Source organism: Anomaloglossus baeobatrachus, chromosome 8 (assembly GCF_048569485.1).
Source record: "Anomaloglossus baeobatrachus isolate aAnoBae1 chromosome 8, aAnoBae1.hap1, whole genome shotgun sequence".
Taxonomy (NCBI): domain Eukaryota; kingdom Metazoa; phylum Chordata; class Amphibia; order Anura; family Aromobatidae; genus Anomaloglossus; species Anomaloglossus baeobatrachus.
The window spans coordinates 180,818,888-180,832,811 of NC_134360.1; the positions used below are offsets into that span (position 1 = coordinate 180,818,888).

Below are 13,924 nucleotides of genomic sequence, written 5' to 3' on the forward strand. Positions count from 1 at the left end.
CCAAGGATATATCGTTAGCGATATCATTGTGTGTAAAGTACCCTTTAGGCTCTGGCTGGGGTAAATCGGCGCACGCATGCGCACTAGCCACCTCATCACACTTAGACGCGGAGGAGGGAGCAGCCAGCTGGACGACCCGAGGCACAGCTAAAAACGGCGGCTGGTGCCTGAGCGCAACTGGAACCACAGCAGGCTACTTGCGGCTAATGTGGCGCCGATTCGTAACAATATACTGCTCAAAAAAATAAAGGGAACACTTAAACAACAAAACGGTATTTTAGTGTTCTTTATTTTTTTTGAGCAGTACACACACACACACACACACACACACACACACACACACACAGTCTTCCATTCAGCTTAAAAAACAAGCAAACAAAACCCTTCCTGACAGCCGGGGATAGTTCTCCGTCTCTAGCTAGTATTGATACTCATTGTACAACACTGAACACATCAGTTCTGGGACTTTTTATTAATGACACTAATATAGTAAAAGCAGAGTATAGAGATGATAGATGGGTGATTGTGTATGCAGGAGCACAGAGGAGATTCTCAGAACCTCATCAGAAGAAGCCGGGGGTTCACAATGTCCAGGGTGACAGCAGGACTTCATTAGGACCAGTCACTTCGGAATGACCGAGCAATTCATGTTCTACTTAGTAATCTGACACGTTGCTGCTTTTCTGAGAAAGGCATTGTATCCTCCGGCTATATTTCCATGACTACCCAAAAGGTAGTTTTTTTGGTTTTTCAGTTAAACCGTGAACTTTGTTTTAGATAAATACAGACGGTTGCATACATTACTCCAATATAAATCAACAAGTAATAATCAAACAAGAGCCGTCGGCTGATGGCGCAATAAAGAATGGTTCATTTTTTAAAACATTTCTAACTAAATGTACACGTAGCTTGCAGGGCAATGATATCCAGGGTGCACCCACTAGAAACAACGTGGAAATTAGGAATAATAAAAAAGGGAATTAAAATAACAAAGAATTATATTAAAATGCTATTGACAGAGCTTTTCCAAAATCATATTGCCTAATCCAGGGACGTAGATGGTAATCTGGTCATTCACAATGTTAATTTTAACCACCAATTAGGGGGTTGTCCACTACTAGGTACTAGGGCAGCCCCTTCTCATTCCCCAAGTTTGGCCGCATTAAAATAAAATGTTTAGCGCCTGCACAAGACAGGAGTATAGAGTTCCCAGGGCTCACGTGAGGTTGTGATGGCACACAAGCCCCGTGTCCAGTCCCAGTGGCTTCTCTCTCCTAACCTTCGAACATAGTGACCACCCACAGCTCTCACTTATATGTCCGAAGGTGGGGGGAGAGAAAAGCCGACGTTGATTACCGTAAGTGTGAGGCTCATGCGAGTCCCAGGAACGAGAGTGCCGGCATGGAAGGAGAGCATAGGCATTTTTTTAAATTTAATACGGCCTAATGGACGGAATGAGAAGGGGTTGTTCTAGTAGTAGATGACCCTTTTAAAGGGACCACCAGCTATTCCAGAGATCATTTAACTCAGCTAGTGATATAGAAGTTTCTTTCCGTGTAAATATCACCAGGGTAATTGAGTTATTATAAGACCCTTTGAAGAAGAGTTTCCAAGGCAAAACATACCAAGACATACTGCAGTCCAGACTAGAGTTTGGAGAATCAATTCGCAAGACTGCACTACATCGGAGGATCAAGAAGAAAAGCAAAACAGCCATTGCGTGCATTCTCCTTGACTCCGCACCCTGGCTTTGAGTTCAACAAGGCCTCATATGCTGTGCCGTTACTCGGGCAACTCACGTCATAATTTCACAATGTTCACCATGACGGCATGGCACACAGTGCCTTTCCGAGGTCTGATCCAGCCGGAAGACATTGCTTGGAGTGAAAAAGGCCAAAAGACCAGGAGAAAATGTGCTCTACAGTGGAAGTAGAAAAGTGCAAAGGAGGTGTTTGTTTTTTGTTTTTAACAATTTGCATGGCCCTCTACATTTCAGCACAATAGTGGCTGCAGGCAGGTGATCTTCACACCCAAATTTCTATATAACTGGCCGAGCAGAATTAAAGGGAATGGCAGCCAAAACCCAAGATTATTAGTGGTTGTGAATGACCACAATGCCATCTATGAGTCTATATACTGTATTTTCTGGATTGTAAGACACTTTTTGGGGGTAAAATGGGGGTGGGGGTGTCTTACAAAACGGATATGGCTTACCGGGGAGGCGGTGGTGGAGTGGGGTCATAGGAGGCAGGGTCACAGGATGAGCTCAGGGCTGTTGCAGAGAGAACATTGATCTGCCGGCGGGCTTCAGGGGTGTCACTGCAGTGGAGCGACTCAGGAGAGTCACAGGACAGGGCGTCTCGGCAACAGGTGCATTGAGCTGACTGCGGGCTCCATTGAATTGCCCGCGGTTGATGAGATCGATTTCAAGAAAATGGCAGCGGAGTCATATCAGCACCCGCGCCACCTCCACGGCAATTTTCTTGAAGGGCATCTTTGCTGCTGGCGATTCAACCAAACCCGTAGTCAGATCAATGGCACCCACCGCCGAGACACCCTGTCCTGTGACCCTCCTGACTTGCTCTACTGCAGAATCACACCCACTGTCCACCGGCAGATTTATAGCGCCCGCCGCCTTGACACCCCTGCAGCCCACCGTATCGCCAACCCTCCTGAGCCGCAACATGCCCTCCTCGAGCCCGCAGCATGGCTGCCCATGCATCCTGTGACCTTCCAAAGCCAATTCACCACCGCTGCTCCCCCCTGGTGAGCATTAGGATTAAAACGCACTAGGATTATAAAACAGACCCTCATTTGAACATTAAACATTTTTTTTCCATTTTCCTCCTCTAAATTTGGGGTGCGTCTTATAAAACAAAAATAAAAAATGGTAAAACTGGTAATAGTAAAAGCTTTGTCAATAGCGTTTTAATCTAATAAAAATCCTATTTTTATTCTCTCACTTCTTATAGTCACTATCCCTAATCTGTCCATGTCTGATGTTAAAGATCCATTATAAATCATAGCACAGCAGCTTTGTACAGGAGTAATGTAGTTATTTAATGATTAATAAATCACATTAGTTATTAAAACAAACGTGTTGTATATATTAAAAAAAAAACAAAAAAAAAAAAAACACAGACATAATACAAGACTGTAAACTTCTATCGTCTCTTCAGCCTCCGATTCAGTTCTGCTACTTTTTCTTTTCTCCGCACAGCACTGCGATCAGAGACTTTCAGCAAACTGTCATGGTATTTCTCCAGCGTGTTTTTGAAGACGGTCGTGACATCCTGGAAGGAGAAAAAAAAAATGGTCAAGATGCAATGATATAAAAAAAATATATTGAAAAGGAACTAAAACAGAAGAAAAGTGCAGCGGCCAATTTTCATTTTTGTGCCTTTGCTCCCCCACCTCAATTTTTCTTTTTTTCTCCTATTTTTCCACTGACAGACCTAGGAGAGCTGTTTTTTTAGGCGACAAGAAGTAGTTTTGAATAACAAAACAATTTATACTAGATAAAATTCTCCAAGGGAAAATAAAAGATAAAAACAACAGCCACAATAGCAATTGCAACATGGTGTTTATTTATTACAATGTTCATTGTGCAGCAAAAATGCATTAGAAAAGCCCCTGAGGTGCCAAAACAGCAGAAACCCTCACAAGTGACCCCATTTTGAAAACTTCACCCCTCAAGGATTTAATTTAGTGGTGTAGTGAGCATTTTTGAAAGCAGCAAGGGTTCACATTTTTATACCAGTTGGCAGTGGCAATCAAATTTATGTTTTTCACACAAAATGTTGTTTTAGCCAATTGTTTCATTTTCACAAGAGGTGATGGAAGAAATTACTTAAATTGTGATGTCCACTTTATTCTGATTATAAAACCCCCAATATATGGTCAGAAACTACTGTTCAGGAACATTGCAAATTTCAGAAGGCATGGAGCCCCATTATGGAGTACAGACTTAGTTGGAATGGTTGGAGGGTGCCAGGTCACATTGGCAGAGCTATTGGCATGCCAGAAAAGCAAAACCCCCATAAGTGACCCCATCTTACAAACTACACCCCTTAATGAATTTACCTAGGAGTGGAGTGACCAGGTGTGTCACTGATTTTTTTTACCATTGGGCACACTAAAAATTTCAGAAGGGATGGAGCACTATTTTGGAACAGATTTAGTTGCGGGTGCTTTGTCACATTGGCAGAGCTCCTGAATTGCCAGAAAAGCAGACCCTCATTAGTGACCCCATTTTACAAACTGCATCCCTTAATGTTTTTACCTAGAGGGTGCAGTGAGAATATTTACGCCACAGGTGAGTCACTCAATTTTATACCATTGGGCACACTGAAAATTCCAGAAGGGATGGAGCAGCATCTTGGTTGCAATGGTTTGCAGGTGCCCCATCGTATTAGCAAAACCACCAACTGCTCAAAAAAAACTACCCCATTGTACAAACTGCACCCCCTCAATGAAGTCATCCATGTGGCGCAATAAGTATATCACATCATAAGCGTTTCACAGAATTTTATACCATTGGGCTGTAAAGAAAAGAAAAAAAAAAAAAAAAAAAATATTACTAAAATGTTTTAGCCCCAAATTTATTTTTTTCTTTTATAGAGGGGAGTAGGTGAAAGTGGACTTGATAATTTGTAATACCCCACTATGTAGCTCCTCTGAGTAGAGGAGCGCTAATTGACTTTTGGAGCGCCGATTTCCCTAGAATAATTAGACTCCAATTGCAGAGCCCCAAGTGCCAAAATAGCATAACCCCCTCTGGGAATTCATCTACGGGTGTGGTGACTATTTTGACTTCACCGGTGATTTATAGAAAATTAAATAAGGCATGCCATGGATGTTGCATAGTGAAAATTGCAAAACATACCAGCTCAGTGCCCGTACATTGCGCCCAGCTTGAGCTTCAGGAACACGCGCCCTGTAAGTTACATGCTATCAACCGCCGTTTTACATGTCCACAGAATACAGGCCATACGGAGTCCAAAGTACTTTACCCCATAGTGAATGGCTGACTTTGGACTCCACCTGATTTTTGTGCATACCTAAAAAAAATATGGCACACCACCAGAAAATAAGGCCAGATGGAGTCTCAACTGTTCCCATCAGCCTCATTATAGTAAATGCTTCTGTTGAGGGTTTCATCTGAATCCAGTTTTTTGGGGATTTAGCCGGAAACCTGCCTGATGCTCAGTGTAGAGCACAAGATAAATGTGAACAGAGCCTTACTACTTAATCTATGCACGGCAGAACAAAGAAACAGCAGTTAAATCATTTTTATTTCACTTTTTTTGCCATTCATCATGCGATAGAAGTGATAAAACGTTCACATTCCTTGGGTTGGTACGATTACACCAATACCAGATTTATAATAGGTTTCTTATGTTTTGATACTTTTACATACCAGAAAAAAAGAGGTTTTTTTATTACAAAAAATACCTTTGCATCATCATGCTTTGAGAGCTAGAACTTATTTTTCCCACCAATAGATCTGTGTGAGGTCTTGTTTCTGAAGGTTTTATTAGTATCAGTTTGAGGTAAAAAGCATTTTTTGATCACTTTCTATTCAAATTATTAAGAGGCAAAAAAAAAAAAAAAAAAATAATAATTGCAATCTGGGTTTTTTTTGTTTGTTTATGCGGTTGACTGTGCGCTAAAAGTGAGAAAACAGTTTAATTCTTGCTGTCCGTACAATTACAGCCGCCCCAGATTTATGTAGGGTTTTTTTATGCATTGCTACTTTTGTACACTATCATTTTGTCGGGAAAAATATTAAAAAAACGTTTATCATCGACATACAGATGCATCTCAATAAATTAGATTAACAAGTTAATTTCAAACAGAGGAATCTGTTCCTATATATTCTATACAATCATTACACACAGAGGGATCTATTTCATGTGATTATTTCTGTTAATGTTGATGATTATGGCTTATAGCCAATGAAAACCCAAAAGTCATTCTCTCAGAAAATTAGAATATTATATAAGACCAACTGTTAAAATGATTTTAAACTCAGAAATGTTGGCGCCTACTGAAAAGTCTGTACAGTAAATGCCTCAATACTTGATCAGGGCTCTTTTTGTATGAATTACTGCATTGCTTTGATAGCAGCCTTCAGCTCGTCTGCATTGTTGGGTGTGGTGTCTCATCTTCCTCTTGACAATGCCCCATAGATTTTCTATGGGGTTTAGGTCAGGTGAGTTTGCTGGCCAATCAAGCACAGTGATACTGTGGTTATTAAACCAGGTACTGGTACTTTTCGCAGTGTGGACAGGTGCCAAGTCCTGCTGGAAAATGAAATTTCTATCTCTAAAATGTTTGTCGGCAGAGGAAGGCATGAAGTGCTCTAAAATTTCCTGGTAGACGGCTGCGCTGACTTTGGTCTTGATAAAACACAGTGGACCTACACCAGCAGATGACATGGCTCCCCAAACCACCACTGATTGTGGAGACTTCACACTAGAACTCAAGCAGCTTGGATTGTGGCCTCTCCACTCTTCCTCCAGACTCTGAGATCGCCATTTGCAAATGAAATGAAAAATTTACTTTCATCTTAAAACAACACTTTGGACACTGAGCAACAGTCCAGTTCTTTTTCTCCTTGACCCAAGTAAGACTCTTCTGGTGTTGTCTATTAGTGATGAGTGGCTTAACACAAGGAATGGAACACTTGTAGTTGATGTGTGTGGTGGCTCTTGAAGCACTGACTCCAGCAGCAGTCCACTCCTTGTGAACCTACCCCAAATTTTTGAATGGCCTTTTCTTAACAGTCCTATCAAGGATGCGGTTATCCCGGTTGCTTGTGCACCTTTTTCTACCACACTTTTTCCTTCCACTCAACTTTCCATTAATCTGCTTGGATACAGCACTCTGAACAGTTAACTTTAGCAATGACCTTTTGTGGCTTACCCTCCATGTGGAGTGTGTCAATGACTGCCTACTGGACATCTGTCAAGTCAACAGTCTAGTAGTCTTCCACATGATTGTATCAAAAGAAGGGAATTTTGTTTACTTACCGTAAATTCCTTTTCTTCTAGCTCCCATTGGGAGACCCAGACAATTGGGGTGTATAGCTTCTGCCTCCGGAGGCCACACAAAGTATTACACTTTAAAAAGTGTAACCCCTCCCCTCTGCCTATACACCCTCCCGTGCATCACGGGCCCATCAGTTTTGGTGCCAAAGCAGGAAGGAGGAAACTTATAAATTGGTCTAAGGTAAATTCAATCAGAAGGATGTTCGGAGAACTGAAACCATGAACCAAAGAACAATTCAACATGAACAACATGTGTACACAAAAGAACAAACAGCCCGAAGGGAACAGGGGCGGGTGCTGGGTCTCCCAATAGGAGCTAGAAGAAAAGGAATTTACGGTAAGTAAACAAAATTCCCTTCTTTGTCGCTCCATTGGGAGACCCAAACAATTGGGACGTCCAAAAGCAGTCCCTGGGTGGGTAAAAGAATACCTCGATAAAAAGAGCCGAAAACGGCCCCCTCTTACAGGTGGGCAACTGCCGCCTGAAGGACTCGCCTACCTAGGCTGGCATCTGCCGAAGCATAGGCATGCACCTGATAGTGTTTCGTGAAAGTGTGCAGACTCGACCAGGTAGCCGCCTGACACACCTGCTGAGCCGTAGCCTGGTGCCGCAGTGCCCAGGATGCACCTACGGCTCTGGTAGAATGGGCTTTCAGCCGTGAAGGAATCGGAAGCCCAGAAGAACGGTAGGCTTCAAGAATCGGTTCCTTGATCCACCGAGCCAAGGTTGACTTGGAAGCCTGCGACCCCCTACGCTGGCCAGGACAAAGAGCGCATCAGAACGGCGCAGGGGCGCCGTGCGAGAAATGTAGAGCCGGAGTGCTCTCACCAGATCTAGCAAGTGCACATCCTTTTCACATTGGTGAACTGGATGAGGGCAAAAAGAAGGTAAGGAGATATCCTGATTGAGATGAAAAGGGGATACCACCTTATGGAGAAATTCCGGGACCGGACGCAGAACCACCTTATCCTGGTGAAACACCAGGAAGGGGGCTTTGCATGACAGCGCTGCTAGTCCAGACACTCTCCGAAGTGATGTGACTGCCACAAGGAAGGCCACCTTCTGCGAAAGGCGTGATAGAGATAACCCTGAGGACGCTAGGAGCCAGGACTCAATGGCCACACAGTCAGGTTGAGGGCCGCAGAATTCAGATGGAAAAATGGCCCTTGAGACAGCAAGTCTGGTCGGTCTGGGAGTGCCCACGGTTGACCCACCGTGAGGTGCCACAGATCCGGGTACCACGACCTCCTCGGCCAGTCTGGAGCGACGAGGATGGCGCGGCGGCAGTCGGACCTGATCTTGCGTAACACTCTGGGCAGTAGTGCCAGAGAAGGAAATACATAAGGCAGTCGAAACTGCGACCAATCCTGAACTAAGGCGTCCGCCGCCAGAGCTCTGTGATCTTGAGACCGTGCCATGAATGCCGGGACTTTGTTGTTGTGCCGAGACGCCATGAGGTCGACGTCCGGCATTCCCCAGCGGCAACAGATCTCTTGAAACACGTCCGGGTGAAGAGACCATTCCCCTGCGTCCATGCCCTGGCGACTGAGAAAGTCTGCTTCCCAGTTTTCTATGCCCGGGATGTGAACTGCGGAGATGATGGAGGCTGTGGCTTCCGCCCACAGCAGAATCCGCCGAACTTCTTGGAAGGCTTGACGACTGCGTGTGCCGCCCTAGTGGTTGATGTACGCGACCGCCGTGGCGTTGTCCGACTGTATTCGGATCTGCCTGCCCTCCAGCCACCGCTGGAACGCCCTTAGGGCTAGATACACTGCCTTTATTTCCAGAACATTGATCTGAAGGGAGGACTCTGTCGGAGTCCAGGTTCCCTGAGCCCTGTGGTGGAGGAAGACCGCTCCCCACCCTGACAGACTCGCGTCCGTCGTGACCACAGCCCAGGATGGGGGCAGGAAGGATTTTCCCTTCGACAAAGAAGTGGGAAGAAGCCACCACTGAAGAGAGGTTTTGGCTGCCAGTGAAAGAGAGACGTTCCTGTCTAGGGACGTCGACCTCCTGTCCCATTTGCGGAGAATGTCCCATTGAAGTGGACGCAGATGAAACTGCGCAAAGGGAACTGCCTCCATTGCTGCCACCATCTTCCCTAGGAAGTGCATGAGGCGCCTCAAGGGGTGTGACTGGGCCCGAAGGAGAGAGTGCACCCCTGTCTGCAGCGAACGCTGTTTGTCCAGCGGAAGCTTCACCATCGCTGAGAGAGTATGAAACTCCATCCCGAGGTAAGTCAGTGATTGGGTCGGTGTCAATTTTGACTTTGGGAAATTGATGATCCACCCGAACCTCTGGAGAGTCTCCAGAGCAATGGTCAGGCTGTGTTGACATGCCCCCCGGGAGGGTGCCTTGACTAGAAGATCGTCTAAGTAAGGGATCACCGAGTGTCCCTGAGAGTGTAGGACCGCCACCACTGCTGCCATGACCTTGGTGAAGACCCGTGGGGCTGTCGCCAGGCCGAAAGGCAGTGCCACGAACTGAAGGTGTTCGTCCCCGATGGCGAAACGCAGGAAGCGTTGATGCTCTGGTGCAATCGGCACATGGAGATAAGCATCCCTGATGTCGATTGATGCTAGGAAGTCTCCTTGGGACATCGAGGCGATGACAGAGCGGAGAGATTCCATCCGGAACCGTCTGGTTCTCACGTGTCTGTTGAGCAGTTTGAGGTCCAGAACGGGACGGAATGATCCGTCCTTTTTTGGCACCACGAACAAGTTGGAGTAAAAACCGCGACCACGTTCTTGAAGGGGAACGGGGATCACAACTCCTTCTGCCTTCAGAGTGTTCACCGCCTGAAAAAGTGCATCGGCTCGCTCGGGGGGCAGAGATGTTCTGAAGAAACGAGTCGGAGGACGAGAACTGAGCTCTATCCTGTAACCGTGAGACAGAATGTCTCTCACCCATCGGTCTTGGACATGTGGCCACCAGGCGTCGCAAAAGCGGGAGAGCCTGCCACCGACCGAGGATGCGGTTTGGGGAGGCCGAAAGTCATGAGGAGGCCGCCTTTGGGGCGGCTCCTCCGGCGGTCTTTTTAGGACGTGACTTAGACCGCCATGCAGAAGAGTTCCTCTGGCCCTTCTCTGACCTGTTGGACGTGGAGGAATGGGACTTGGCTGAGGGCCGAAAGGACCAAAACCTGGGTTGTATCTTTCGCTGCTGAGGCCTGTTTGGTTTGGACTGGGGTAAGGACGAGTCCTTTCCCTTGGATTGTTTAATAATTTCGTCCAATTGCTCGCCAAACAAACGGTCGCCAGAAAATGGCAAACCGGTTAAGAACTTCTTGGAAGCAGAGTCTGCCTTCCATTCGCGTAGCCACATGGCCCTGCGGACTGCCACCGAATTGGCGGATGCTACCGCTGTACGGCTTGCAGAGTCCAGGACGGCGTTCATGGCGTAGGACGAAAAAGCCGACGCCTGAGAAGTCAAAGACACAACCTGCGGAGTAGAGGTACGTGTGACCGCATTAATCTCAGACAGACAAGCTGAGATAGCTTGGAGTGCCCACACGGCTGCGAATGCCCGAGCAAAAGACGCGCCGATAGCTTCATAGATGGATTTCATCAGGAGCTCCATTTGCCTGTCAGTGGCATCCTTGAGCGATGAGCCATCTGCCACTGATACTACGGATCTAGCCGCCAGTCTAGAGACTGGAGGATCCACCTTGGGACACTGAGCCCAACCCTTAACTACGTCAGGGGGGAAGGGGTAACGTGTGTCATTAAGGCGCTTAGTAAAGCGCTTGTCCGGAAATGCTCGGTGCTTCTGGACAGCATCTCTGAAGTTAGAGTGATCGAAAAACGCACTCCGTGTACGTTTGGGAAACCTAAACTGGTGTTTCTCCTCCAACTCCACCTATAGAGGAGTCGGCTTCACAGCAGGAGAAAGTTCTAGCACCTGGTTGATGGACGCTATAAGGTCATTTACTATGGCGTCCCCTTCAGGTGTATCAAGATTGAGAGCAACGTCAGGGTCAGAGCCCTGAGCTGCGACCTCCGCTTCGTCCTCCAGAGAGTCCTCATGCTGAGACCCTGAGCAGCGTGATGAAGGCGAGGAAGGTTCCCAGCGAGCCCGCTTAGGCGGTCTGGGACTGCGGTCCGTGTCGGAGTCCTCCCCGTGGGATCTAGGTGTCACCCCAGGAGCACTTTGCTGCGCCGACCGAGGGGGGCCTGGGGGTGATGAACTGCCCTGGGCCTGTGATACCGGTCTGGACTGCAAGGCTTCTAGTATCTTAGCAGACCATCTGTCCATAGACTGAGCCATGGATTGTGAAAGCGACTCAGAGTTTTTCAGCCAAAACTGCAAACTCTGTCCCTGCCACCTGGACAGTGGAAGCCGGTGGTTCTACCTGAGCCGAGGGTCCCACCAGTGCCTGAGGCTCCGGCTGAGTGAGTGCCACAGGGGCCGAGCATTGCACACAATGAGGGTAGGTGGAACCTGCAGGTAACATAGCCGCACAAGAGGTACAGGTTGCAAAATAAGCCTGTGCCTTGGCACCCTTGCTCTTTGCGGACGACATGCTGTTGTCTCCTCTTAGAGTAATCAGTGAGGGTATATAGCCAAGGGCAAATAATGTGGCCGAACAGAGAAGATGTATACAATATATGAATATATTATATATATATATATATATATATATATATATATATATATATATATATATAGAGAAGATGTATACAATATATGAATATATTATATATATATATATATATATATATATATATATATGAATATATATATATATATGAATATATATATATATATGAATATATATATATATATGAATATATATATATATATGAATATATATATATATATGAATATATATATATGAAAATATATATATATATATATATATATATATATATATATATATATATATATATATATATATATATATATATATATAAGGTCGGCGGTGCTGTTAAGGTTGAGGTACCCATTGCGGGTACAAAGGCTGGAGCCACATGCCGTTTTCCTTCCCAATCCCTTAGAGGCTCTGGGAGAAGTGGGATCCTAACCGGTCACCATGCACTGGGACCGGGCTCCCTCCGCAGCCCCTGGGGGAATCTGACGGACAGGAGACTGGGTATCATCAGGGACAGGCCCTGCTTCTAAGAGGTACTCTGTGTCCCCTTGGGGACGGCGCATGGAGCGCCTGTGTAACAGACGCTGCAGCGGCTGCTGTGTTTTTTGTGACGCCGGGACTACCGCGCCGACCGCGCCTGTTTGCCGGCCGCGTTATTAAATTTAGTCCCCGACTTCTGCGGCCTAGTACCATAACTCCCGCCCCCGGGCCTGCCAGTCGGGTAAGGGCGGGACGCTCGACTAGACGTCGGCAGTGAGGGCTGGAGCATACTTAGGTATCCTCCTCCCCCCTCACTGAGCACTGAGGGGCACCAGATTCCCGCACTTTATTAGTCACGCCCACGGCTCCCTCCTCCTCTGAGAACGCTGGCAGCCATTGTTATAATCACTTCTGCCGGTGGAGGAACTCAGAACGAGCTCTACAGCTCTGGGAGGCCCAGGCAGGGAATCTGGTGGTCACACAACCGCTTGGGGCGGTCGGTAAGCCGCACCGGTTAAGGTGCTGGCCCCCTTGGGTGCCGAAATATATATATATATATATATTTCGGCACCCAAGGGGGCCAGCACCTTAACCGGTGCGGCTTACCGACCGCCCCAAGCGGTTGTGTGACCACCAGATTCCCTGCCTGGGCCTCCCAGAGCTGTAGAGCTCGTTCTGAGTTCCTCCACCGGCAGAAGTGATTATAACAATGGCTGCCAGCGTTCTCAGAGGAGGAGGGAGCCGTGGGCGTGACTAATAAAGTGCGGGAATCTGGTGCCCCTCAGTGCTCAGTGAGGGGGGAGGAGGATACCTAAGTATGCTCCAGCCCTCACTGCCGACGTCTAGTCGAGCGTCCCGCCCTTACCCGACTGGCAGGCCCGGGGGCGGGAGTTATGGTACTAGGCCGCAGAAGTCGGGGACTAAATTTAATAACGCGGCCGGCAAACAGGCGCGGTCGGCGCGGTAGTCCCGGCGTCACAAAAAACACAGCAGCCGCTGCAGCGTCTGTTACACAGGCGCTCCATGCGCCGTCCCCAAGGGGACACAGAGTACCTCTTAGAAGCAGGGCCTGTCCCTGATGATACCCAGTCTCCTGTCCGTCAGATTCCCCCAGGGGCTGCGGAGGGAGCCCGGTCCCAGTGCATGGTGACCGGTTAGGATCCCACTTCTCCCAGAGCCTCTAAGGGATGGGGAAGGAAAACGGCATGTGGCTCCAGCCTTTGTACCCGCAATGGGTACCTCAACCTTAACAGCACCGCCGACCTTAGTGGGGTGAGAAGGGAGCATGCCGGGGGCCCTGTGGGGGGCCCTCTTTTCTTCCATCCGATAAAATCAGCAGCTACTGCTGACTAAATGTGGAGCTTGCGTGAATGTGTGCCTCCTTCAACACAAAGCATAAAACTGATGGGCCCGTGATGCACGGGAGGGTGTATAGGCAGAGGGGAGGGGTTACACTTTTTAAAGTGTAATACTTTGTGTGGCCTCCGGAGGCAGAAGCTATACACCCCAATTGTCTGGGTCTCCCAATGGAGCGACAAAGAAAACTAGATATCAAGGAGTATATGTGCAAAATATAACAACTCTTTATTATGGAAAAAAAACACAATAGACAATTTAAAAACAGGTAAACCATCACCACAATGAATCATCTGGGGAGAATAAGATTGCTACACAATAAAGACAGGGCATTTCTCAGCACAAAACTCAGAACATTCCAGATACCCAGGATAAGTTATATACTAAAATAAAATTTGTATGGGTATCACGATATAGCATTAAAAGGAATTCTGGTACATCTGA

General features: G+C 47.1%; 1 protein-coding gene across 3 annotated transcripts in view; it reads right to left on the reverse strand.

The window, feature by feature from the left end:
* Positions 1 to 464: 464 nt before the first annotated feature.
* NUF2 (NUF2 component of NDC80 kinetochore complex) overlaps positions 465 to 13,924 on the reverse strand; it is a 237,608-nt gene continuing 224,148 nt past the window's right edge. For all 3 annotated transcript variants that reach the window (XM_075321005.1, XM_075321003.1, XM_075321004.1), the window contains exon 14: positions 465 to 3,293. In XM_075321005.1, coding sequence (XP_075177120.1) covers positions 3,165 to 3,293 — 129 coding nt within the window. In that variant the 3' untranslated portion in view covers positions 465 to 3,164. The remainder of the gene's footprint in view (positions 3,294 to 13,924) is intronic.